The sequence below is a fragment of the Fusarium phalaenopsidis genome, assembly GCF_050370095.1.
Source record: "Fusarium phalaenopsidis strain FUZ10S chromosome Unknown contig_32278, whole genome shotgun sequence".
Classification (NCBI taxonomy): Eukaryota; Fungi; Ascomycota; class Sordariomycetes; order Hypocreales; family Nectriaceae; genus Fusarium; species Fusarium phalaenopsidis.
In genome coordinates this window covers 2,909,673-2,935,244 of record NW_028145417.1, presented here as the reverse complement: position 1 = coordinate 2,935,244, position 25,572 = coordinate 2,909,673, and the positions used below count along the sequence as shown (strand labels likewise).

Sequence of the window (25,572 nt, the reverse complement as noted above, 5' to 3'; positions counted from 1 at the left end):
GGACCCCAACGCGGTTTACGCAGTAACCAATCACCATGTTGTGGTTGAAGACGATGAAGAAAAGAAGAAGATACCCTGGATGACGGGGCGGAATATAGAATCGCATCTGGGTTTGACTGAGCAGCAGTCCGAGGACTTGGCGGATCTGCGTCTTAATAAGTATGACAGGGCAGGCATTCACAAGATTCTTACACGTTTGGGACCTCCGAAGCCCCTGCCAAAAGGGTAAGATACGATTTGATTACAAATGTGGCGGTGATGGTTACTAAGATCACACAGAATGTATGGCGATGACCGCAAGACATATCTCTGCGACTTCGTTAGACAAGCCCTGGATTATTGGAACATGCGCCACCCGGACAATCGAATCGGCCGACAAAGACGAGACGGAATCGTTCTTTCAATCGATGGAAAGCTCTTAAACTTGAACGTTCCAGACCAGCGAACACACCATCGTCGAACATACTGGTCGGCCATCACAGGCAACGGACTAGAGGACTCGGAAACGCACATCATGGAAGACATGAGATGGTTTTTGAAGCTTCACTACTACGAGCTGCAAATAGCTTTGGAGGTCATTCGGCCGCTCCATGAGCTGAATGGACGTGGCATAGCGCTCTTTAAAGATTTCATCCGTATCAGGCGGCTTCGGAGGGAACGTCCAAAACTATCGCGGATAATCGAGCACCCAGCGAAGGCCGATTCAGAGTCTGTCATCGACAGCCTACAAAAGCTTGTCCCCCCGTCTGGTGAAGGACCCCCCATGCCCCAAGAAGACGTCGGACAGCTGCGACAAAAGTTGCAAAGACGTAAAGAATACATGAGGTCAGCGGACAGATTGGTTGGTACTGTGTGGGCTTCAAGTGGGCTTGGGGGGCTTCCACGGAGGCAAGGATCACCTCCACCAAAGGTGGAGGATTGGGCACTGATCAAACTCTTCCGCGAGAATTCCCAAGAGGTCCAAAACAAATTTAGCGCCAATCCTTTGCGACCAGGTTTCCCAGAGCAAAGGTTAAGTGGCGTCAGGGAACTTTCTGACCCCGTCCGTATCGACGCCACCAAAAGGGGTAGAACAACAGATCTCACCGTGGGGATCGCCAACGGCGCCCCATCTGTCATCAACGAGGGTGGTGAGCTGCAGAGGACATTTACAATAGTCGCACCGCACATGGCGCAGTTCTTTTCCGCCAGCGGTGATAGCGGATCGTGGATCATGGACCGAACCGGCCAGCTAGTGGGCATGATGTGGGGAGACCGTAAGAGGTTTCTTTCGGCAACGAAGAATGTAGTGTCGGGTGACTTGGCAGGCTACACGTCGCAGGATCTAGAAGTTGAGGATGTTACCTACTTTACTCCCGCCAGCTACTTGTTTAAGCGGATCGAGAACAGTTTCAAAGAATGGAGGAACGCATGGGAGGGGGACCTGCCTGAACATTTCGATGGGAGAGTTCGGCTTTTTGGTTCGGATTGATTAGTGATTTCCTTTGTTCAACATGACGGTATGACTTTCTTCTAGCTACAGAAATTGACAACAATTGCTTCAGGGAGCTGATGGAAACTGGAACGTAACTTCGCAAGATACTACCCAGTACAGCCGACAGCCAATCAGCCAAAGGGGACAAAGCTGGTGAGTGTTGAAAGGGGCTTATACCCTGATCAAAGGAAGACTGGCTGCCATTCCATTCCTATTCACATCGACTTAAAGAAAGTGTTAGGCATAGAGGTAGTAAAGAAAATACTGTTCAATATCATGACGGCTTAGGAGCCCAATGACCCAAAACACCATGGCCCCAAACACCATGGCCCCCACTGTACCGTGCGCCGGTTGAGTTTCATCTTACAGTACTGACAAACTCCCATAACTCTGTTAATACCTCTCCCCGGAAAACAGCGCCACTGAAGGAACAGAACGGCTCGCACAGAAATACCCCCTACATGGTCCCCATGTCAAAGCCAGGGGCGATGTTAATCCGGCAGCTGTTGATGACCTTCCCGTCCCTCTTGACAATACCTATCACAAAATTCAGCTTCTGGACCTTGTCTTGTGGTATTGGGGCACCTACAACTCAAGTCTCGACCAATCATCTTCAAATAGATGAGGAATTCCACCTTCCAGTGTCTCGTGCCGATCGGCTTGCCATTCTTTCCAATCTCTGGCTCGATGGGTTTGATAAGACCTTGCTCTTTGAGAAAATTGAAATCAGCCTCGAGTGTGCCGGCCTTTTGAGCACCTGTCACAGTCTCGCGTTAGTGGTGCAGCGCTTGAGGGAGACACCCCCCGTACCTTTGTTCTTTTTGTATGTAAATCGGTAGTGGGACTCGGTAGCCGTGTCTGAGACCCATATTTCCTCGCAGCAGATGAGAGGGTCTCCGTACTCGATGAGATGGACGGTTTCCAATGGCTTCTCGCTGACCCAATTCGGTCCTATCTTGTCTCCCTAAAGGTATTGTATCAGTATAGGAATCCTGTAAGAGTCACGGGATGGTCTCACCTTCTTCAACACCCAGTATATGGTTTTCAGTATATAGTGCTCCCCAGTGGCCCGGTTAACAGAGTAGTTCTGCCTACTGTGCTCGATGTGATCACCCCAAGGCTCCGAGCGCAAAAGCCCGTAGCTGGATCTGGCAAATCTCGCTGGCCCATTCTTCTTGTCAAGGGCTCGAAGGATGGCGCCCTGGGAGACGGCATTCACCGCCATCCTCCTGCATCTCTGCGTCAGTATCATGAGCGGGACTATAGGTAGATATGCGAACCTCTCTTGTTCTTCGAGCCGGAATAGCTTGATTGGACGAAGCCCGCGGCTCTCGCACAGACCATCTAGAAACTTTTCCAACCATTTCTGCAGGGAAGGGGAGCCAGCGAAGCCTCCCATCAGGATGACCTTCTGTGTACTACTGTGTAAGTATAATTACGATTACTTGAAAGAGTCTGAGACCAACATCGACATTGTAACCGTAGTTGCTTGCAGGAATTATCTGGTTCTCCAAGATATCCCCAATTTGCACAAAAAGTCTGAGAAACATTGCCTCAATATCCTTCCTGCGAACCGTGAGCGTGAAAGAACACTTCATCAGAAAAGGACAGGAAACTTGCGCTGAAATAATGACACAGTTGCCTTTGAGTCCTTTTCCTGGCTTGAGGTTTCCGGAGACAAAGAGGGAAAGCTTTTTTTTGTTGAGGTAGATGTCCCAGCACCGCTTGTGGGTGGTCTCAATCTTGACCATGATATGCTCGACAAGACCCCGAATGGTGACTCCATTGACTTCCAGCTGAGTTTGGTTCCCGAGAAGCTTGAGGAGGTGCTCTCGGAAGTACTCGTTGAGATAGCTGGACCCGCAGAGCCCGCCTGCTGTTGTGAGACTTGGGATCAGAGGCATGCTAGGGGTTACTTACCACCATGAGGGACTACCTCCTTGCTCAGTCTCAGCGGGAGTTGATTCTCAATTTGATAAGTGACAGCATCGACGGTGCCGCCACCTGGACTTGTTATTCATGTGTTGCTCACGAGTCTCAAGAATCATACCTGCGTCCAAGAGAACAAACGTATCCCCACGCTGCGGAGGTAGTCGAATCAGCCAACTTGGAACTCACAGAGGGGTTCTTAAACTCACCCTGAAGCGATAGTTCTGGCTCACCATGTATGTTGCTGCAGCCTCTGGCTCAGACACAATGAACAATCTTTCAATACTGTTGTTTTCAGTGTCAACACCCGGGAACTCGGCGCGGTCCATGGCACGCGCCAGGCATATCTGCATAGTGCGAAGGGCCTTGGGGTCCCATATGGCAGGGACACAGAGGACGACTTCAAACTGCCAGCTCTCATCGACGCCTTGTTTTGCGAGCTCAGACTTGGCGTGAGCTAGCAAATGGGAGAGGAAGTCGGTAATAGGCTGGTAGTCGTCTTTGATGACCTTCCTATTGCAGAGTGGTCTCAGAGTCTTTCCGAGGCGAGTTCGAACTGGCTTGGTGGTCGCGCTCTCATCAAGCAAGAGCTTGAAGCGTGCGAGCGGACAGGTCATCTCGTTGCTGTGGGCAGTAGGGATGGACCAGAGATGGCCGACTTGGTATCCCCAGCGAAAGCTCTGCGGATCATCGGCGTCCTCGTCATCGCTCTCATCGGAGCCACCATGGTTTTGATCACGCATGAGGACGTCACCCTCAGTGTCAGTCGCTTCTTGGGAGATGGTGGCTTCTTGCTTGTAGTAGCGTGAATTGGCGGGATACATGACCTCAGTAGGGACCTTGTACCACATCGGGTCGTCCTGGCGACAGACCATGGCGACGTCAGGGAAGTTCCCAATAGATCGGATGGAGCGTGGATCTATGGAGTCCGGGGAGCAGCCACGGGGTATCTTGACGGCGGAGACGGCTGACGCAGTGGTGCCAAAGTCGACTGAGATGATACAGCGATTCAGGGTGAGATCATGAGTCGACTCAAATAGTCGCTCCACATCCTCTTCGTTCAATTTCTGGGAGGAGATTGGCCTGCCCAACGAGCAACGCGGGCGACGCCCGGGTCTGTCAGGACGGACAGGGGTGGGTAAGGGCATATTAGTGAGCGAGGTTTGGATAGACTTGGCTATGAACAAAGAGATGTAGTCGTAAGAAAGAAAGAATTATTCACGAGGGCGAAAAGGCTCTCATTTTACGTCGAACAGTCTGCAACGGTGTCACCTCATTTCCTCAAGCTTGTTGCCCCGGGAAATCAGGCTCCCAAGGCATGAAATTTTTTCATCACGGCAAAGTGCATTTCCTCTAAAGCAAGAGTGTCATTGCAATCACACTGTTTGTTCCCACCGGCCAATCATTGTTGCCCGTCATTTGTGAGACGTGAGGTGAGATGGCAAGATGGGAGCGCCACTTTACAGCCGAGAGGACAAGCGTGTTTGTTACGCGACGGTGAAGAAACTGATATTTCCCCCTCTCGTTTTGCCAAATTGCTTCCATTTTTTTTTTTTACTCACGCCATCATGGAGAAGACAGTTGCACGGAAGAATGGGAGGGTCTGGAGCGATAGCAATCGCCTTCAACTCCTGGCCTATCTCAACTGGTGTGCTACCTACAGAGAGAACTTGCTCCCGACAGCTGAAGATCACCTGAAGCGAGTCACTGGCAACGACTTCACACAGACGCAGATCCGTCGGAAGCTTCGGCTCGAATGGAAGAATCATGGGCTATGTGACAACTTCGACGACGTCTTTACCCAGGGGACGCCCAGCCTCGACCTATCCGACGAAGAGCAAAGCGAGATTCAATCCATATTCACCGGCCTTCTTCATGGTCCACACGGGTTGCGCAGCAACACTTGGGAGACCCGGGCTCGGTCTCGGGCTGCGCTGAACACGGTCAGGACGTTCGCGGCCAAGAGACCGGCCATCAGGCTGAAGGTGACCAACAAGAATTCTCCGGTAAGTCTTGCCTGATTGAAGAGTTGGCGTCGCATCTAAGTTAGCGATAGACACGTCCAGGGGCGAGCCTCTATCCCCTGGATTACAGCGTCAACTATAAAGGCGACAAGGACAACGCTGTGAATTCGATCGACGTACTTGATACTGAAAGCGAAGTTAGCGAACTCTCGCCCCTTTGTCCTAGCCTTCAAAGTGCTTCGCATAGCCCAAGCCCGACATCAAGCCCCGGTCCAACTGAGCAACCTTCAGACGACATAGCAGCTCTTCAGGATGAGGTGTTGAAACTCAAGGGCCACAACTTGGCCCTCCAGAACCGGGTCTCTGAGCTGGAAACGGACCACGAAGAGATGCGTCACCTCCGCAAGTCGACGAAAGGTGACATTGACTATTCCAACCGAATGATGTACATCTTAGAGAAACGAAATAAGGCCATGTCTACACATTCTGGCAACGTCGAATATTCCAAGGCACGAAGGCCTGGCCTGCCGGAGAGCACCATCATGCAAGAACATCAGGGTCTCTACCTCGAAATTCTTAACGAAGCTCATGCATTCTCCCGAGGTGACAAAAGCCCAAAGATTAGCAACAATGACCAAAATGCACATCCAGCGAGGGGCTGGGCAATGAAGGCCTCTGGCTGGGACCTTCATCCTCTCTTATGTCACTACATGAGTGAGAAGATCCCTAGCTCAAGGCTTGTTGCAGCTCTGGTTGCGGCCGGGATTTTCGAGCTCGTTTTTGAACGTGCCTTTCCAGATGTGTTGGGCGTTGAGAGTCCACTCATAGACGGTTATAGGAGGCACATCTTGGCTAAAAGTAAGAGCACGTCGCATGCTCCTGGAACCTGAGACTAACAAATTCTCCAGACGGATCCGAGGCCCTCCATATGGCCGATCTCGCCGCACTTGAGTCTCTCACACATAGAGATAGCGACGGCAAGGATAGACTTAAGGAGCGGATGATTGAAGAAAAGGTCGAGCACCTTTCCGAGTTTATGCTACAGAGCCTAAACTTCTGCTTCATGGCAAAGAGCCAGATGACGACCCCAGACGGCGACACAGCTATGCAAGAGTCCCCCGACCTCGAAAACCCGCTGAGAAAAGCTTTGAGTCTGAAGTTTGCACTGACTAATTCAATGACGCGTCTGAAGTTCTACTTTTTCTTACCCGGGCACGACTTTGACGAGACAAGGATGGAAAAAGACGACATGTCGAGTGATGGCTGTGTTGTAAAGTTGTGCCTACTTCCGGCTCTTCTCTCTGTTCCGAGGGATAAGCTTGACACGAGGATTGAAGAGTCTCGATGGGAAGTTGAGACTCACTACGATAGATGTCTGACAGAGGCGACGGAAGAAGAGGTGGCATCTCTCCGCCATGTTGCTAAGGCCGTTGTACTTACTTGAGGGGGGTACTCGCAGTTGAAGGGGTACTTGGTTTGTATCTGGTCACAATCTCACGTAATGGATAGATATTCTCATGCAGCAGATGGGCAAATAGATGATGCATAGTACTGAGGTGCGCAGACTGTCCCCCAACAGGTCCTGCGCCACGATCGTTGTAGACTGGTTGTGCCTCACTTTAACACCTGATATCAATCAGTCAAAGACGCTAGTATCCGGCTGAAAGTCTATTTTTCGACACTGCTTCATTCTGCAGTAGTTACCTGTCCAGGGCGGGCCGCGTTTCAGGAGAGGGCAACAAGCTGACATGGCGGGACAACTCGTATCCCGTTGGGAGATTTGTAGAATCTGATGGAAACTGTAAAAATGATTTGATTGGTTCTTTTGGATCCCGGTTGAGACACCAAGCAGGCTGTGAATCGTGGTCGGCCTCCCGCAGGACTAAAGCCAGATGTTTGCAAGGGGGTTGTCATGAAGTGGATGGCCAGCCAGCGTCACCAGCCTTGCTAAATTGGTGTTAGGTAAAACAAATGGCAAACCAAAAACTCCGTTTTGTTGCCCTGTTGCATGTTTGCTGTTGGGAGTCGACTCCTCCCTCAGTGCTGAGCCTCGATGGCCAGCAAGTAGGCCGCAAATATCGGTCTCGGGTGACTGAAGGCCGATAGATTGTGGTCCTTTCGCGCCTAAAATGCCCAATGAACAATCTATGACGTAGTAAAAAGGGTCATTGTCCAATGGTGAATGCGAACGGGCGGCTTGTTCGTTACGGTAGGCAGAGTTGCTCGCCTGGTGGCTTATGTGGGAGGCCGACCAACCGAGCCTAGGAACCTTATAGCTTTAGCACACCTTTTCGATTTCAAAGAGCAGCCCATGGCTCATGATTCTCTGCTATCCATCCACAGATCTATTCCCAACATCTCTACCCGCTATCGTGCACATCCAAGTTCCCCAACAACACACACGCGTTCCCCGCGATGACCAGCAACGACAGCGAGGAAAGCCGTTCTCGTGGCAACATCTCACCAGACATGGATCTTGAGAAAGATGTCAGACCAGAGCATTCGTAAGAATCTCTCCGCTTTCCCCCAAAGCTCGTGTTAGTAACCGACCATTACAGACCTTATGCCAGTGAAACCTGTGCTGTCTTGTTTCGGGACGGGAAGAGGCTTTACATTCCGAGAGATCTTCTCAACCAAGTCGAGCCGATCTCTCGCTCTCTTTTTAGGGGCGGCCCTAAACTCAAGGCCCATTTGACCGATATCACTTCCGCGACCGGTCATGTTCTATTGCACTTTCTGGTATGCGGCGTCTACCAATGTCTCAGACCCGAGGGCGACAGCCTGGAGAAAAGGCGAGCTTCTGAGTTTAAGACTGCTCTTGACGTATACATCGCAGCCGACTCGCTTCAGCTCCCTCGCCTCCGCGATCTCGCGCGAAGAGAAATAACCAGGGTAGGCGACACGCTCAGTCTGCCGTCTATCATATCGGCCATCGAAGACTCCGACGTGTCTTTCAAGACGCTCCCCGGCGTCATCGCGTATGTCGAATCTCGTATCCTCTCCTTCGGCGAAGAAGCGACACCTGCGGCTATCGACAGCATGCTCTCTGAACTCGAGGGGCCAAACACACTGAGCCGGACCCTGTTGAAGAGCATGGTGCTCCTCAAGAGTTCAGAGTTGTTCAAACAACAACAGGAGCTCCACGAGAATGAGGGCCAAGTATTTTTCGGGACTCCGGAAAATGTGCTGGAGGATAAGATGAGGAAGAGAAGGATGTCGCCCACAGAGCAGGCTATGAAAGAGGCTGAGGTGAAGGCCGAGACTATATCCAAGGAGAAGGAAATGCTTCCGTTGGCGGAAAAAGCCTTTTCTGAAAAAGAGGAAGCCTCCCCGGCAGAGAAAGCACCTGCAGCGGAGGCAGATGAAGAACCTGTAGCGGAGACAGATGAAGAACCTGCAAAGGAGGCATATGAAGAACCTGTAGCGGAGACAGATGAAGAACCTGCAGAGGAAGCTGTTTGGGAAGCGCAATCCCGTTTTGATAAAGAGGAAATCGATGCTCTGATTGATAAAAAGGCTCAAATGGGGGGCAGGCTGTTGAAGAGAGACAGAATGCGCCTTAAGTTGCTTCTTAGAAGGTCCAAAACTCGAGCCGACCTGGCTCAACCCGAGGCGGCTGCACTCCCGGCCATGGACGGTAAGTTGTCATCCCCTCTGCCTATTTGAACCTGCAAGCCTAACCGTATTATCCGCCAAGATAGACTGACTCCCGGTCTACCAAAATCTTTCAACGTGGGGGGAGATTGTTGGGACACTGCATCCTTAGATAGGCCCGAGTCGAGAAGCTCCGAGACCTGGAGTTTTGCAGGAACCCCAGCCTCTCACTCTAGCCAGGTTTCTCCACAGCTCGAGGCATCAAAAGTTGAGGCAGAAGGGAAGGAAGAAGACTTTTGGGATGCCCTTCTCAAAAGAGGAACCGGGGTAGGCCGTCGTAGGTGAATCTCATGGTTTGGTGAAGGATCTCCGAAAAGGTCATGTAGGTACTTTCTTTTGACTCTGGGTCTCGGTTCTCAATGTGTTGCTTAAATGTGGAGCATTCACTCGTTCGTTGCGCTGTCAACTGTCGCTAAAGAAATCTATGGAAGCCGTTCAAATTGAAGAAACACGGTCCTTATTGGGAGCTTCTCCATTGAAGATGCGAAACCCACGTGAATTGTTTGCATGCCTTGGCTGGTATCTCGCATCATCAGACACAGGACTACGTAGGTGGTTATTCAAGGGCTGCTGTTTATGCTAACTTTACCAAGGTAGCCTGGCTTAGTGACCTCGCTGCCTTACAAAGAGCTTTTGGGAACTGTAGTTTCAACAGTGGTGGTTGACCCTGGAGCAGGGATGAAGAACAATCTGTATAAACTCTTGGTGGCTTGGAGAGGTTAATGACTCCTTCATTTCTCATCGCGGAGATAGAATCTCTCGGATGGGAGAAGCGGTTATGGCTATGAAGCTGCACCCCGTGTTGAGGCTGCGAGTGTTGAAGTTGGCAGTTGTTGTGTCAATTTTTACACTCTGCCTGAACCTCACGTGGCTTTTTTCAGCACCGTACAGTTTCACATGTATGGGGTCAAACAATGGGCGACCGACTAACTCAAATTGCCATCGGGCAAAGTTTCTGCCTACGTTCCGTTGGCTCCATCGCGTCTCTCTGCATGAGGCTTTCTAGGCTTGCATGGTGACATCGCGTTTGTCCGAGGCCGACCAGTGCATTGGTAATGATTCATCGGACGTCTTATAATGTTGCTTCTCCCCCTCTTTTCCTCCCTTTCGATCATCTCTAATCACGATATCCGCGTTTTTCACTGTCAAAGACAGTAAGCATGCCGTTCGACGACATATACTCTGTTGCCGATGGCACCTGTGGTGACGATTTGGAATCACAAGATGATGAAAGACCCTTCTTCTTGTCTTCCGACTCTAAAGATCCGGGCCAGGACTCGGACGTCGAGGTCGTGGAGAACCGGCCCCAGCGCTCGTTAGTCTCCCTATTCCCCCACCCCAACTCAGTAATCCAGACTAACAACACCCTGAGACCATATGCGAGCGATATAGTCGCCCTCAGATTCAGTCCCAGCCAAACACTTCGCATCCCTCGTCAGTTCCTGGAGAAAACCCCGCTTGCCGCTCGTCTCGCGTGGTGCGAACCGCCCAACGAGATGGATCTGGGATCCATCCAGTTCGATGCCGGTCACGTCATTGTGAACTTTCTCGTAACGGGTAGATACCAGTGTCTCAAACCGTGGGGAACCACTGCCGCCGGAAAGTACTCCTCGGAGTTTAGAACTGCCCTTCGCGTGTACATGGCGGCCGAATCTCTCGGCCTGACGGAGCTCTTCAACATTGCACAAGAAGAAGTCAAGAAGGCTGGGGACAAGTTGAGCTTCCCTCAAATTGTCGACAACGTCCACTTTCTAGACCCCTTTCATGCACACTTCCCGTGGATAGGCGAGTATGTCCAGTCTCGCATGGTCTCCTTTTGGGAGAGCACCACGGTCGAACAGGCGACCAAGATGACCTCTGACGTCTTGGGCCCTTCAAACCTACACAAAATCCTCATCAGTGGGCTACTGAAGATGAAGGCTTCTTCCAGATGGCTTCCGGGGCATGAATCGACCATCAGAGATATGAAAACCCCGGAAGGTCGCGTTGAAGAAGACTTAGCTCCTCCCAGCCAGATGCTTGAGAGACTAAAGATTACGAATGAAAATATGTTGAAGTCTATTGCAGAGCTGGAGAAGGTGGTAGTCTTGCTGGAGAGGATGAAAGAGAAGTCGGGTTCAAGCAGCTCGCCCAAACAGCAGGACGAACCACGTCTTCAGATGCCTAAGGTCACCCTCCTCCAGGAAACGCCGGATCTGCCCCTAAATAAAGGGGTAAAAGAGGTCGAAAAGGAAGCTGTCTTGGAGCAATGCGAACTGAGATCTCTCATGTCTAAAAGTCTCGACAGGGGGTTTTCCTGGGCCGATCAGAAACGCCTTAACCTACTTGAGCAAAAAAGCCACAGGAGGGCTGACGTCTTGAATGCGAAAAGAGATTGGGATCGGATTGATCTCCAACAAGAGAAGGCGGACGCAGCTTTCAATGATGCTACCAGCATGCGTAAGTGATTCCGTTTCAAGGGATGATGCTAAGGTCTTTTGTATATCACTGCTAATGCCATCTTTTTCCGGATATCTAGAAGGAATGTTTCGCGAAGTTTGGCGCGACGGTTCCTCAAATCTGAGAGAGATCATTTTATTCCGGGCACTGCGCAAGAGATACCACTCCGAGAAACTCGAGGCGATGGCAAGAAGGAAGGCTGCGATGGAACGGTATCAATCCCCCACCTCGGAACCCGATCAGGGTCGTTATTCGGAAACAGTCAGTAGTGAAGGCAGCTCTTGTTCTTCTCTATCTACGGGTCAGAGGACTCCTGATTCGGGCGACGGATGGAGCACTGCTGAAATGTGTTTGGAACTGGAATCTCATTTGAATGGGAGGAGTTGGCGCGGTTGCAGCTCGTGCAGAATGCTTGTGATGGAGACTATCCAAGACATGGTTACTCTGCCGGAATTGGAAGTGTCTGAGGATTAATGCCTAGAGGATTGGTGGTCTGCTACATGTTCTTTGTTCGGTAATGGATTTGGTGTTTTCGGCTTGGCTTCAACCTCCGTTGGACTCTAAAGTAGGTACCTAACGTTAATATCTGTGTTTGTCTTCATTCTAGCAGCTAAACAATCCTCACCAATTGGGTGAAGTCCAAGCCTCGGGATACCCAGGTGGCTATAGCCCACTTTTCCCATTCGTAACTCGCAGACAATGAGTCGAGGACGGACATTGGCTGGGAGTTGAGGTGCCAAGTCGAGACGTCAAGCAGTGTCAACCCCGAGCTCTCCGAAACCGTGCACAATTAACGGCAAGTAGAACAATGCGTTGCAAAAAAATTAATAATACTATTGGGATTTTAATAATATTCTTAGCTCGTATGGATTGGAAGAAGAAGAAGGCACTCAGCTTCAGCCTTAACCTCGGGTGTTTCCCCTCTTCTCCACCCGCTCAACTGAGGGGCTCACAAAGTCCCGCTCTCATGATCTCATCACCCTCTACAACCATTGAAAGGGACGTTGAAGAAAGGTTTGGCCTTATATCCCAGAAACATAACTTTAATTCGATATGGCAGAGCCACTAGAGCAGCAGACCATTGCCCTCATCGGCCTCGGCACCATCGGCCTCTCGTTCGCCGCGTTGCATCTGAGATACTCGAATGCCAATCTACGGCTATATGACGTACGAGACGACCTCGAACATCACATCTCTACTCTTCTACCGGTATATCTAGAGTCAGTAAAGAAAGAAACGACAGAGATCCTCTCTGTTCAGGAACTCATATCCACCGGACGGCTGTCGATATGCTCTTCCATCGAAGAGGCATGCTCAAACGCAACCATTGTTCAAGAGCAAGGCCCCGACAAGATCGAGTTCAAGCAATCAAACTGGGCTAGCGTCATCAAATATGCGCCTGCAAATGCACACCTATGGAGCTCAACATCAGGTATCTGCGCTTCCAAGCAGGTCGAGCATCTTGAGGACAAGACAAGGGTTCTAGTGGTTCATCCTTTCAACCCGGTAAGTGCTATCGACTCGCGGTTGTGGATGATTATCAATCGGATACTGACATGGGACAAGCCGCATATCATGCCATTGATCGAGGTGGTGCCGTCTCCCCACACCACACCCGAGAGAACCCAGTTTGCCATGGATTACTTTAATAGTCTTGGCTCAGGTCATCGCCCCGTCAAGATCAACAAAGAAACCCAAGGCTTCGTCGGAAACCGCCTCGCTTTTGCTCTTTTCCGCGAAGCTTGCCACCTTGTCGCCAACGACGTGGTCTCGGTTGAGGATTTAGACACAATCATGGAAAACAGCCTAGCACCGAGATGGGCCGTGGCCGGTCCTTTCAAGACATACAACAGCGCCGGAGGAACTGGCGGTATAGGAGCATTTATGCATCACTTGGCTGGAACTATGGAGGCGTGCTGGGACGATGTCGGAGATATAACCTTTAAAGGAACATCTGCCGGGGCCTCGGCTCCACGTCCGAGTAGCTCGGCAGAGAGTGAAGACTGGACAGAAAAGGTTTCGAGACAAACGGAAGAAGCCTATGGAAGACCAACTGCGGACTCACTGGCGGAGAGGGACAGAAATCTACAAAAGATTATCCAGGCTCAGCCAAGCCAGAGATAGCATAGGACGCAACCCCCAAAGGTCCAGTTTGCTATAGACCCCTTAAGCCAATTTATCCTCTTCCCACTATTATAAATCACGCTCTGGAATCATCAAACACTAGATCATGCTAGCTGGTGATCGGACCTTAGTTGCACCGCTTTAACCCACTCCACGAAGCTATTCCCCTTCCGCTTAGAAATACAAGCCAAGAAAATCACGGAATCGCCCATGTTGCTATCGATATATGTTTCATCCCAGCATGGACCCTCCCCGGATCTGGTCTAGTCTCTCGGAAAACCGCGCACGTTTCGGACGAAAAACCGGCCGAACCTCGATTTGTCAGTGTCTGGCGGTTTCCCTGGGCCGAGGCTCATGCCATGGATTAGATAAAGAGTGGGCTAACTGGTGCAGATCTAACAGACCGCTGGGGCGATCGGGAGATTTACGGTGTCTGTGTTGCATTGTCGTGGGGACTAGAGGTTGCAGGGGTTCTGAGTTGCTCGTATAAAAGGGGCCTGGAGTCATGATACAAAATGCCATATGGAACTGCAGGTGCTTTGATATTAGGTTTCTCTTTTCAACTTTAGAATACTCAGAATGGCTGCACCAAGATACGGCTCACCAGGTGTTGATCCTGCACCGCTCTTTGAGCCCCTAACCTTTGCACCCTCTGGACGCACCGGACCGAACCGCTTCCTCAAAGCCGCTACGTCTGAACGACTAGCCTCATGGGACCCCAAGGACGAATCAGCCCGAGGAATTCCCTCAAAGCAACTCATCACCCTATACAGAAGCTGGGGTGCCGGCGGATGGGGCCAGATACTCACGGGCAACATCGCCACTGACGCCGTGCATCTCGAAGCAGCCGGTAACGCCATCGTCAAGGCAACCGATCCTTTCGAGGGTCCCCGATTTGAAGCCTTCAAGGAACTAGCAGCTGCTGGAAAGGAAAACGGCAGTCTTTTGCTCGGCCAAATCACCCATGCAGGTCGTCAAGTCGAATCCTGGATACAGCCCAACCCCATCAGCGCTTCTGCAGTCCCTCTAAAGGAGTCCGCCACGGGCCGTACCTATGGTGAAGCACGAGAGGCTACCAAGGAAGATATTGCCGCGATCATCGAGGGATTCGCTCACGCCGCAGAGTACCTGGAAAAGGCTGGCTTCGATGGCATTGAGCTTCACGGTGCTCACGGCTATCTAATCGCTCAATTTCTCAGCCCTCGCACTAACAAGCGAACCGATGAGTACGGAGGCAACCTCGAGAACCGCTCCCGAATTGTCTTTGAGATTGCCAACGAGATCCGAAAGCGCGTGAGCCCCAAGTTCATCCTAGGCATCAAGATCAACTCGGTCGAGTACCAACCAGAAGGCATCACACTCGATGACGCCAAGAACTTCAGCATCGCGTTGGAGAATGCTCATTTCGACTTCATCGAGATCTCTGGTGGAAACTATGAGAAGCTAGCATTCAAACACGTCAAGGAGGAAAACCGAAAGCGCGAGAATTACTTCCTCACCCAGGCAGAGGAAATCATCAAATCCCTCAAGGGAGAAACCAGAGTATTTTCAACTGGAGGATTCAAGACGACCGAGGGTCTTGTCAACTCCCTCGCCACCCTCGACGGCGTGGGTATTGGACGAGCAGCCTGCCAGGACCCCGGACTCCCCAACGCGATCAAGAACGAGGGCGCGACCGGAGTTTTGAAGCAGGCGTATGATGAAGAGGGTTTCCAAGCGATGGCTCTTGTTTTTGTACTCATCAACCAGATTGCAAACGGTTTACGGCCAGCCGACTTTTCGGTGCAAGAGAATGTCGATGAGGCTTGGGAAAAGGCGAGGCAGCATATGCAGCGGGTCGCAGAGGACAAGGAGCATTATGTGATCTAGATTAACGGATAGATCCAGGAGTATATAGAGGAAAGTGCTTTCGGCCATGAATTGACTGCTATTGCAGACGAAGTATCCCCTCCCTTATCGGTCCAAGTGTTTCCCAGCCGTCGGACAACGCAGAAACAGAAGACTAAAAATACAACCGGCAGAACTTTAATTATTGGCCTACCAGGACTTGAAACAGCTCTTGCTGAGCTGGCGGCTATGACCTGCTGCGATTCGCCATGACAATCCGTGCACTCGCTATGCAGGCCCAGGGCCGTTTCGTTTCAGCTGAAGGATCGACCTATAGATAGACTCAATGTGGATCTTTTAATTCATATGCTAACCGATCACCGTACGTTGGTTATCAAACCAGGGGCATCATTCAGGCACCGCGTTGATCTCTTCGCTGAGCAGCTGCATTGAAGATTAAAGGATGAATGCAGGCTCGATTTCAAGCAGATCCAGATGCCGCATTGAGCTTTGAGTCCTGTTTTCGATCCATTTACAGGCCGCAAACCCGTATCTCTGCCTTTGGCCATGCGTCATTGCAACCTGCTTGGAAGATGTCTACCCATGTCCTGTCCTCTGAGTTGTCAGTTACAGCCAAGCGTGCCGCAGCATGACGCGCTGGCCGGATTTCCCCACAGCCTTACATGACATTCTAGGACCGCCGTTCGCTAGTAAAGACAGCAAACTCTGTGGTTTTCTTAAAAGGCTTCCTTCCCAGAAGCAGAGCAACCAACAAGGGACCAGTCAGTCGAGATTCTCGCCGTTGACATCAACATGGAATACTTGCAGGCATTCTCAGCCGTGGCCATGGGGTTGTTCATTTATTTGTCACTGTTCATGGCCACTGCTGTCGCGGTATCAATCGATGCCTGTCCAGGATACAGCGCCTCAAATGTCGAGGAGACAACCAATGGGATCGCAGCTGATTTGGCCCTCCTTGGTGAACCTTGCAATGTCTACGGCGTAGACGCACCCGAGTTGAAACTTGTGGTTGAGTATCAGACAGGCGAGTTTTACCGTCAGTCCCCTTCTTGCGCATGAGGCTCATATTGAACAGACAAGCGGCTACATGTCAAGATCTACGATGCGGGTGAAAAGGTCTATCAAATCCCCGAGTCCATCATCCCTCGACCTTCAAAGAGCAGCAAGAAGATCGAAAAGTCCGACCTAGTTTTCGATCTCAAAGAAGAACCTTTCTCCTTTACAGTCTCTCGGCGCGACTCAAAGGAGATCTTGTTTGATACCAGCGCCGAAAATTTGATTTTCGAGTCTCAATATGTTATGCTGAGAACAAATCTCCCCAAAGACCCCAACGTCTATGGCCTCGGCGAGCATTCCGACTCTTTTCGACTCCCTGCGAGTTCTTCCTACCGAAGGACCATGTGGAATCGGGAGGCAATTGTGATTCCGCAAAACACGAACCTTTATGGAAGTCACCCCATGTATCTCGAGCACCGAAAGTCCGGCAGCCATGGTGTGTTGCTAATGAACTCGAACGGCATGGATATTGACCTCAATGTCACACCCGAGGGCGACCACTACCTCGAGTACAACACGATTGGAGGCATTCTTGACCTTTACTTCTTTGCTGGCCCAACTCCGACAGAAGTCAGTAAACAGCATGCAGAAGCGATTGGTCTGGCGGCGATGATGCCGTACTGGTCTCTAGGATTCCATCAAGCCAAGTATGGCTACTGGGAGGTCAACGTGCTAGCAGAAGTCGTTGCAAACTACTCGACGGCCAATATCCCACTGGAGGTCTTGTGGAGTGACATTGACTACATGGATATGCGCAAAGACTTTACCACAGACCCCGAGCGCTTCCCCATAAGCAAGATGCGAGAGCTCGTCGATACGCTGCACAGTCGGCAGCAGAAACTGGTCATGATGCTAGACCCCGGAATCAGCACCAACAACAGCTACGAGTCTTTCCAGCGAGGCAAAGAAGCAGGAGCCTTTCTCAAAGCCGCTGATGGCTCCAACTACCGAGGTGTTCAATGGGCGGGCGAAGTTGTCTGGCCAGACTACCACTCTAAAGAGGGTCATGACTGGTGGGTTGACGAGATGGAAAGATTCTTTGACCCAGAGACAGGTCTTGATATCGACGGTGTCTGGAATGATATGAACGAAGCGTCCAACTTTTGTCCCAATGTTGACTGCGATCCTGCAAAGCATGCAAAGGATACAAACACGCCTCCCCAACCGCCTGAGAATCATAGACCTCGACCAAATACAGGGAGGCCAATCCCAGGTTTCCCAGACAGCTTTCAGCCCAACAGCACATTGGCGAAGCGGCAGGATGCAAGCAGTGAATGGGAAAAGACCCTTGCACATAGAGATCTGTTCAACCCACCGTACTCTATCCAGAACGCGATGGGTAGACTAAGCGATCGCACCATCTACACCAACATCAGCAACCACGACGGCACCGCGCAGTACGACACGCACAATCTCTACGGACTGACCATGGCCAAAGCAACCTACGACGGAATGATCAAGAGAAAACCCGACAAGAGACCCTTTGTTTTGACTCGGTCAACCTTCCTACACTCCAGTGCATGGTCTGCTCACTGGTTTGGTGACAACCGATCCTCCTGGGCGCACTACCGGATCTCGATAGCCCAGATGCTCGGCTTCACGGCTGTGCACAATTACCCAATGGTGGGATCAGATGTCTGCGGGTTCAACGGAAGGGCAGAGGAAAATATGTGCTCTCGCTGGGTTTTACTCGGAGCTTTCATGCCCTTCTTCCGCAACCACGCCGACGTTGCTTCCACAAACCAGGAGTTTTACCTGTGGGAGTCTGTCACCAAGGTGGCTCAAAAGGCCATTGATGCCCGGTATAGACTGTTGGATTACATCTATACAGCACTGCATCACGCCACCTCTACGGGCGTGCCCAGTGTGAACCCATTATTCTTCATCTATCCTTCCGACAGCAACACATTCGGCATTGACACGCAGTTCTTCCTGGGAGATTCTTTGCTGATATCTCCCGTCATTGAGGATGACTCCCAGTCTGTTACTTTCTACCTCCCAGACGACCTCTTCTACGACCTTTGGACACACAAACCTGTCCGTGGTCAGGGAAAGGATGTCACGGTGGATAATGTCGGCTTCGATGAGATTCCGGTATACATCCGTGGTGGAAGCATCGTGCCGCTGAGGAATGAGTCAGCCAACACAACTGCAGAGCTTCGAAAGAAGAACTTTAATCTTATAATTGCGCAGGATCAGGATGGCCATGCGGAAGGATCCTTGTATCTCGATGACGGCGAGAGTATAGAAGGCAAGTCATCAGAGATCAAGTTTGTGTGGGAGAACAACATCCTCACCGCCAACGGAACGTTCGGATACCGTTCTAGCCTAGAGGTCGAGAGTATTACCATTCTATCAGAAAAGGGCAGCGGCACAATATCTCTGAAGGAGAGTCTAGATAGGCCATTTGAAGTGCAGACGAAGATTGAAAGGAGAATAGTAGACCAGCAGGGCTCACTGCCCTAGGGGATGACGACTCGAGTTTAGTTAATAATGCTTCATTTTTAGTCCACCTTACTCCTGCGGCCCTTTATCCTTGATTACATGTTGTAAGAAAAGACATAAGAAATGCATTACCTCGTTAAAAAACATGGGAAGAACAGATGACACTTCCCAAGCCTTGTCCCATGATACCCTGCTAGCAAACTAAACCCAATCCCTCTCAGTATCTATAGCTCAGAATCTCACGGCAAATTCGAAATATCCTCAACTAACCATAGTCAAACCCATAAATTGACAGAACAATTCCACCGTCCACATTTTAGTGCCCCAAAGCAGGGGGCGTCGGAGGCGTCGGAGCCTTCGCCAAAAGCCTAGTACTCTCACTCGTCTTAGGCGGCCGTCTATTCTTAAACTTTGCCGCGGCCCTCTTATCACTATAACAAATAAAAACCATTGTAAAAGTGCACGCAGCACCGAGAAAGCCAAAAATGCTGGCAATGACGATACCCGCAGTGCCGACCTCGTTGTGCAGCTTCATGCACACGTCGTTGCCGGAATCAGGGTGGATCGTGCACATCATGCCCGGGGCGCAGGCGCTGGATGTTATGTTGGCGGGGACGCAGCCGTGGGTTTCGATGTGGCCGTTGCGTGTTCGGGTGGAGCAGACTGTTGTATGCTCGACGGTTGTGCTGAAGCATGATGCACCAATCTTTTCGCTAGAATATGTCGAGTATGTGACTTGGTCGCTGCTAATGTACGACGTCTCGGTCATTTCATCGCTCGATGAGGGTTCGGTCGTTGCCGAATCTTCAGACTCTGTCTCTGTGGGGAGAGTCTGGGTTGGTAGGGTTGGAGATGGTACGGTGACGGATGGCACGGTCGGCTGCTCAATCGTCGACTCCTCCTTGGTCTCCTCTTTTTGTATCGTCTCAGGCTCCTTCGTCTCCTTCACCTCTGTAGTTTTTTCGGCTTCGGTCGGATTCTCCTCTTGGGTCGTTTCGGCGGCCTTCGTGTCGGCAGGTTCTTCCTTGGTCTCCTCTGCATCCTTTGTTTCGGCAGCGTCTTTCGTTTCGGCGGGTGCTTTTGCGTCGTCTGATTCCTTGGAATCGTCTTTATCGTCTTCTGTCACCTGGGCCGCAGCGCTTGTGGTAGCGTCCGCCCGTCGGACCCATTGTCGCAAGCGTTTGACTAGCCCATGGTCGCGTGCGTCGTCATTCCAGGCGGCGGAAGAGTGTGGGCAAACGTCGTCATCCCAAAGGGCGCTGACTCCTCTCGGTTCGTGGTTTTTGTTGGAATCATGGCAGTCGATTGAATCGGTGTCGTAACGTTCCAGGTATTCCCCTTGGGCATCGGCAAGGGCATTTGCCCAAGCGAGCAGTGCTAGCGCGGGAAGAAGCCGCATGTTTGAAGGCAATGAATGATCAGATCAGTAAAGACTGTAGCACTCTGTCGGGGACGGCATTTGATATAGGCAGCCAGCGATCAACAACATGCCATCTGCCCAGGGCCTAACAAAGCATGAAAAAGATTATGATCTTCACGACATGTTTCTGCCATGAGCTGCTTTGTCAAAGCTTCTATAAAAAGATTCCACCTCCACGTCTCGTGTCCCCTTGCGTGTTCCCTGCATACGAGGGGCCATTGAGAGCCACGGGCGCAGCTTAGTCACGCCTGTGGTATTTTTAACTGGCGATTAATCAGGCGGAGTAGCCTGATGATCGCAGCTGGGTACGAGGCATTCGTCATCCGGCTCTGCGGGAGGTCGTATTCACAGCTTGTGCGGTCCTACTCTATTCCGCCGTCATTGACGTTTGAAAGGCGGTTGCAAGTCTGTCGGTCCAAGACGATGCGTAGTGGGAGCTCCAGGACCTTGGCATCCACGGCATCTAAACACCCCTGGACGTCAACGGAAAATCGCCCATTCCTTTTTCAGGTCGAAAGACCGAGGCCGTCGACTGGGGCAGGACGGCAGCCCCTCGTTCAGCGCTATTGTCTGCAGGGTAGAGGAAGAGGTAAAACGCGACTTCTGACATCCAACAAGAACCTATTCTTTGCTACACCATCCCCAGAAGGATAAGTTCATTTAGCAGTTTATTGCCTAGCTAACATGACTATTGACATGGCCGAGATGTCAATGGACCAATCATGTTCTTTGCTACTCGACGTCTCGCTTCAACAGACTAGAATGCAGCACGCACTTTGATCTAGAACATGGAGCAATGAGTTCAGCTAGCCACCACCAACAGATTAGGTCCATCATCTGGACTCATGAGGATGGTCCATATAGAAGACGGGTTTCCACTCTGTTTGCACCAGGTTGGAAACTCTTCAACTCTACTCTCTATCCAATAAATCTTGCTTCTCTTTCAAATTGACAGAAATGGCATCAGTTGAGGTCAATATTCTGTCCATCGCGAGGGTCTTTGACGAGCTTTCGTCTCTAATCGAGCGACTGCTTAGAAACCCAAAGGGCAAGGTAGACGGCGATGAGCAATCAATCACCCGTTTTGTCCTCGACGACGACTTCTTCTACCATGTGCAGACTTACGTCAAGACTGGTATGGAGTTCCCCGATGATGAACATCTCTTTGAGATGGTCCACCCGCCCACCTACTTCAAAACCTGGCTCCAGAAGGATGTAGAGTACAGAATGAGAATGACCTTGGAGATCAAGATCCTGCTAGCTGATTCTTTTCACCCAGAGAATGTGGCAGGGGATCACTACCGTCAGCCAGCATTGCAGGAGCTCCCTTAACGAAGCCATCTATCCCATTGTCGGCCTCTGTCAGTTGCCATACCCTAATCTCGCTTTGGACGGTAGCTAACGCTTGTTGATAGCCTACCACATTGCGGAATATGCGTCTTCCGCCGTCAACATATTTGAAGCGCTACTTGACCCGCTCCGCATCATTTCTGACCACACTATTCCCTTTTCCAGTTCTGAGGCTGAGGGTGCTAGAGAAAATATCAATGGAATACTGCAGCTCCTCCAAGATAACAGCCGCGAGACATCCAAGAGGTCGACCCTAGTTCTTAAAGCAATCGGGATAGTATGTGATATCTCATCTGGTTGCATAGGTACTCTAGCTAAACTTGTGTTGTCTAGTTTTCTGCCACGATTCTGGAAGATGAAGTGGTCCTGAGGGCCCTAGATGAGCTCTTGAGAAACCGGGTGCCCAAGGATGCAGACACTGGTGATTGGGAGAAGCAGAAGGCTCTGCAAACCATACGTAAGCCTGACGATTCCAGATACGATCCTTAACAAATACTGATAAAAGATGCCATTCTAGGAAAAATCAATACCTTGGCTTCAAGTAGCAAGGCTGCCCTTGCTCATATCAGCGCTATGATGAAGGCCCTGGCTGACATCCACGGTTGGTAAACACCCCACCACGGGTCTTGAGTTCCTTGCTAATCTGTCACCTCATAGACGCGCTGGTCATGGCGGAAACAACTGCCGAAACCATGATCAGGGCTGTCTCCCTTCTGAGCGACCAGGCCCGCCCGGAGAGTGCAGGTTACGGTGTGGTTGGGACAAAGCTAGAGAAGGCTGCCGGGACTTGCAAGCAGGTTTGTATGCTCCCTCGCGGACCTAGAGTGTTGGAACTAATAATTGGAATCCAGGTTGTTCAGCTCGCGCGAGAGTTTGCCAAGCAGGCTACTCCATCTTGAGGACACTAAATTATTCACAGCTTGGAATGTAGAATGCGCTAGAAGTTATTTCTGTAAAAAGGTAGACATTATCCATCTAGGCCAGATCCTATTTTATAACCACGCGGCCTCATTTTTCGTAAAGAAAGCTAGGCCCTTGGAGATTGAAAGATCATGCCCGTCAAACACGGCTTTTTAAACAACATAACTGCTTTCACAGGTATTGTAGGGAACTTCGCCGCGTACTTGATTAGTGGGAATAAGAAGAATGCTTGCGGGAGGGAGATGGCAGGCATCTCGATCGTTGTTCAAAAGTCTAAAGTTATTACGGCTCAGGGAACCCTGATTGGATAATGGTTCAGCTGAACGCATAGTGAATGATCTATGCGCAATGCTGATGCCCGCTTACTATGGTACCTTTGAGATAAGCTGACAGCATCGGAGGCCTCGAGACTAGCTTCGCCCTGGCCGTCAGCCCTGTCACTAACGGTTTAGCTTGATGGAAGAAAAAGACCAACGCTGAATGCCTTGTGTTGTATATATATCGAGAACTTTCCTCCTCGGGAGTTGACTACGCTCCAAGAACAAACCAATCACCCCCGTCGCAATCTTCAATCACAGAATCCACCACCACAAACAACAGCCTCGCTAAGAGATATCACGAAGATTCATATAAAAAAACAAATTCACAACATGTCTGACAAAGAAACATCAGTCAACCTCAAAGCCTACAACATCAACGGCTACGATGCACCAGACCGCTGCGAAAAGTGCGAGGTCTCACTCCCCGACAAGGACGCCCGTCGTCAGCACGTGAGCGAGACGCGCCACCGAGCTTGCCCCTTCTGCGAAAAGTACGTGCCCGTTGGCGGATTCTACGTGCACTGCGATATTGTCCACCCACAGGAGCATTGGAACGATCATCAGGTTGCGTACCAGGACAGATTCGATAGGCAGCAGGCGCCTTCGTGGTTGGGCGTGAAGGAGTGAAGGAGTCGACTGTAGAGGATGCATCACTAGGTTGAATCGGGTGTCCAAGCCAGCTTTTGATTGGGGATCAAGGGGAGAGGTGAATGCGGCATTTGATGTACTGTTGGCGTCTGAAACGGGAGCGTTGTTTGCGGGACTGAACGAATACAGAGACTTGAACCTCTCATCACTTGGACTATGTGCCTTGCCCACCAAAGATGCTCACTAAGAATGTGGCTAACTCAAGCTTGAGCGCTTCCCGAGTTGTACGAAAGTTGCGCCGCGAATCGAAGCCCATCTTCGCTTCTGTGGGCATCCATTAAGCTTCCCTGATAAGCTTATTCCGCCAACGGCTTCATTCCCTCTCAGGATCAATGCATCTTTACCGCTCCTCATGTGCCTCTCAAACGTTGGCGCAGCAGCTAAAGACGCCCTCCCGCATCCGTCCACTCACAGCTTGGTAGTGAGTTCAGCTGGCCGGGGTAAGACGCTGCCAAGACGCCTCTGCCGGGACTCACATGCGCGGCGAAATTGAAGGGTCTTGATTGTTTCTCTGACCCCTTCAAGATCGTCGGAAACGAAGGTTTTAACTGGTTAATGGAAGCGAGGATTGTGGGATTTCGTTTTCCGCGGCGCTTCAGTGTGACGAGGGACTCTGGGACAAGCCAGCCCATTGTCTGCCTTGCAGCTATCAGCCACAGGGCCTGGACCCTGTTGGACAAAGGTGATGATACAAATAGATGCTCTTTAGCTGTTGAATTTTCGTCAATTATTTGGGTGTTTGCGTTGCTTGTCTACCTGCACTAAGTGGAAGCAAACACAAGACACAATGAAGAGCGTGGCATACTTGGGTGTGATAAATCTCGGTACTTTCTCCTTCGCTTGCTCTCACAAACTTCAAGCTAATCATGTCTTTTGAACAGGCATCTTTGCCCTCTCCATCTGCGTCCTCGCGGGCTGCAGGAGCAACATGGAGAAAAACTACCCCATCATCAACTGGCCACAGTCAACGATAGAGCTCATCTGGGGAAAAGAGTGCACCAATGCCACGGCTGACTATATGCCTGACCTATACAAGCTTGGCACATCTGGTAGGAGAGCACCTCTAGGTCCGTAGAGGCTTTTCTGACATTCTTATAGGAATATGTAGAGTCGTAGATGGCAAGACTTCCTGCAAGTCGAAATTCCCGCCATCTCTCAACCTTGCTCGAGCTATTCTCGAAGACCTCTCGGAGGCAGAGTCATCCGACATCATCAAAGAGTGTCGAAAAACAATTGACAAACCAATCAACCACCGCACAGCCGAAAAACTAGGCATCGCCATGGTCTCGTTCATCATCGCCTCCATCTTCCTCAACATCATCTCCGTCATCGTAGCCGCAGCTGACGACTCAGCCTTTGGCCTCCCGGCAACGAGTGTTCTCGTGATAGACGCACTATTCATCTTCACATCCCTCATAATGTGCATCGCCATGATGAACTTTGAGGGTGGAGGCTATCTCAAGAACGTCAGCGGAAGAGACTTTTCGGACAGGGAGATGATAGGTGTCGCCATTTGGATGTTGTTCGCAATGTTAATTGCCCGTGTTCTTTCCAACCCTTGGTTGCTTGTCGGCGCCCTCATGATCATTCTACCTATAGTACTCGTCTTTGTTCTTTTCTTGGTGCGGACACGGGGGTTCTTTGCTGTGGTTCGAGCAGCGGTTGCAGAGGGATGATGCATCAATAGCACAGTCACAGTTGCATCGGTCACGAATAAAAAGCATATTAAACTATCACGAATTCTCGTTCTGGCTGCTGGATAAAGTCAACCACTCCTCCTCCATCGTCCTTTTTGGGATCGTGACCATAAAAGACGCCTATTCTCCTGAAAATTTGAGAATTGTCGTCCTCGATGAGTACCAACCCCACAGCGTCACGACCCGATTCATAAAGGCATAGACAATGAACTAGTCCGTCTCCTTTCAAGTTCTCTTCGGTGACTGTGTTCTTGTCGTCAAGCCAGAGGGTCGCCAACTGTTT

General features: G+C 50.8%; 10 protein-coding genes across 10 annotated transcripts; 8 read left to right on the top strand and 2 right to left on the bottom strand.

The window, feature by feature from the left end:
- Window positions 1-1,931: 1,931 nt before the first annotated feature.
- LRP88_01547 (Hsp70 family protein) lies at window positions 1,932-4,278 on the bottom strand (the record flags this gene model as incomplete). Its single annotated transcript, XM_083238227.1, has 8 exons — window positions 1,932-2,011; window positions 2,064-2,231; window positions 2,285-2,438; window positions 2,493-2,703; window positions 2,755-2,885; window positions 3,091-3,347; window positions 3,525-3,555; window positions 3,613-4,278. 8 exons carry the CDS (start codon window positions 4,276-4,278, stop codon window positions 1,932-1,934), a joined length of 1,698 nt encoding a protein of 565 aa, XP_083106732.1.
- Window positions 4,279-4,971: 693 nt separating this feature from the next.
- Window positions 4,972-6,811, top strand: LRP88_01546 (uncharacterized protein; the record flags this gene model as incomplete). The annotated part of the gene is made up of 3 exons (XM_083238226.1): window positions 4,972-5,409; window positions 5,460-6,225; window positions 6,276-6,811. The coding sequence occupies 3 exons, from the start codon at window positions 4,972-4,974 to the stop codon at window positions 6,809-6,811; spliced, it is 1,740 nt and encodes a 579-aa protein (XP_083106731.1).
- A 3,370-nt stretch (window positions 6,812-10,181) lies between these two features.
- LRP88_01545 (uncharacterized protein) lies at window positions 10,182-11,188 on the top strand (the record flags this gene model as incomplete). Its single annotated transcript, XM_083238225.1, has 3 exons — window positions 10,182-10,336; window positions 10,394-10,810; window positions 11,089-11,188. The coding sequence occupies 3 exons, from the start codon at window positions 10,182-10,184 to the stop codon at window positions 11,186-11,188; spliced, it is 672 nt and encodes a 223-aa protein (XP_083106730.1).
- A 1,325-nt stretch (window positions 11,189-12,513) lies between these two features.
- On the top strand, window positions 12,514-13,584 carry LRP88_01544 (uncharacterized protein; the record flags this gene model as incomplete). The annotated part of the gene is made up of 2 exons (XM_083238224.1): window positions 12,514-12,966; window positions 13,027-13,584. The coding sequence occupies 2 exons, from the start codon at window positions 12,514-12,516 to the stop codon at window positions 13,582-13,584; spliced, it is 1,011 nt and encodes a 336-aa protein (XP_083106729.1).
- Window positions 13,585-14,163: 579 nt separating this feature from the next.
- On the top strand, window positions 14,164-15,453 carry LRP88_01543 (NADH:flavin oxidoreductase/NADH oxidase family protein; the record flags this gene model as incomplete). Its single annotated transcript, XM_083238223.1, has 1 exon — window positions 14,164-15,453. One exon carries the CDS (start codon window positions 14,164-14,166, stop codon window positions 15,451-15,453), a length of 1,290 nt encoding a protein of 429 aa, XP_083106728.1.
- A 771-nt stretch (window positions 15,454-16,224) lies between these two features.
- Window positions 16,225-18,954, top strand: LRP88_01542 (uncharacterized protein; the record flags this gene model as incomplete). The annotated part of the gene is made up of 2 exons (XM_083238222.1): window positions 16,225-16,321; window positions 16,508-18,954. The coding sequence occupies 2 exons, from the start codon at window positions 16,225-16,227 to the stop codon at window positions 18,952-18,954; spliced, it is 2,544 nt and encodes an 847-aa protein (XP_083106727.1).
- A 295-nt stretch (window positions 18,955-19,249) lies between these two features.
- On the bottom strand, window positions 19,250-20,332 carry LRP88_01541 (uncharacterized protein; the record flags this gene model as incomplete). The annotated part of the gene is made up of 1 exon (XM_083238221.1): window positions 19,250-20,332. The coding sequence occupies one exon, from the start codon at window positions 20,330-20,332 to the stop codon at window positions 19,250-19,252; it is 1,083 nt and encodes a 360-aa protein (XP_083106726.1).
- Window positions 20,333-21,310: 978 nt separating this feature from the next.
- Window positions 21,311-22,602, top strand: LRP88_01540 (uncharacterized protein; the record flags this gene model as incomplete). The annotated part of the gene is made up of 7 exons (XM_083238220.1): window positions 21,311-21,568; window positions 21,633-21,714; window positions 21,769-21,980; window positions 22,037-22,160; window positions 22,209-22,304; window positions 22,361-22,500; window positions 22,555-22,602. The coding sequence occupies 7 exons, from the start codon at window positions 21,311-21,313 to the stop codon at window positions 22,600-22,602; spliced, it is 960 nt and encodes a 319-aa protein (XP_083106725.1).
- A 672-nt stretch (window positions 22,603-23,274) lies between these two features.
- Window positions 23,275-23,571, top strand: LRP88_01539 (uncharacterized protein; the record flags this gene model as incomplete). The annotated part of the gene is made up of 1 exon (XM_083238219.1): window positions 23,275-23,571. The coding sequence occupies one exon, from the start codon at window positions 23,275-23,277 to the stop codon at window positions 23,569-23,571; it is 297 nt and encodes a 98-aa protein (XP_083106724.1).
- Window positions 23,572-24,379: 808 nt separating this feature from the next.
- On the top strand, window positions 24,380-25,268 carry LRP88_01538 (uncharacterized protein; the record flags this gene model as incomplete). Its single annotated transcript, XM_083238218.1, has 3 exons — window positions 24,380-24,416; window positions 24,474-24,641; window positions 24,691-25,268. 3 exons carry the CDS (start codon window positions 24,380-24,382, stop codon window positions 25,266-25,268), a joined length of 783 nt encoding a protein of 260 aa, XP_083106723.1.
- Window positions 25,269-25,572: the final 304 nt, after the last annotated feature.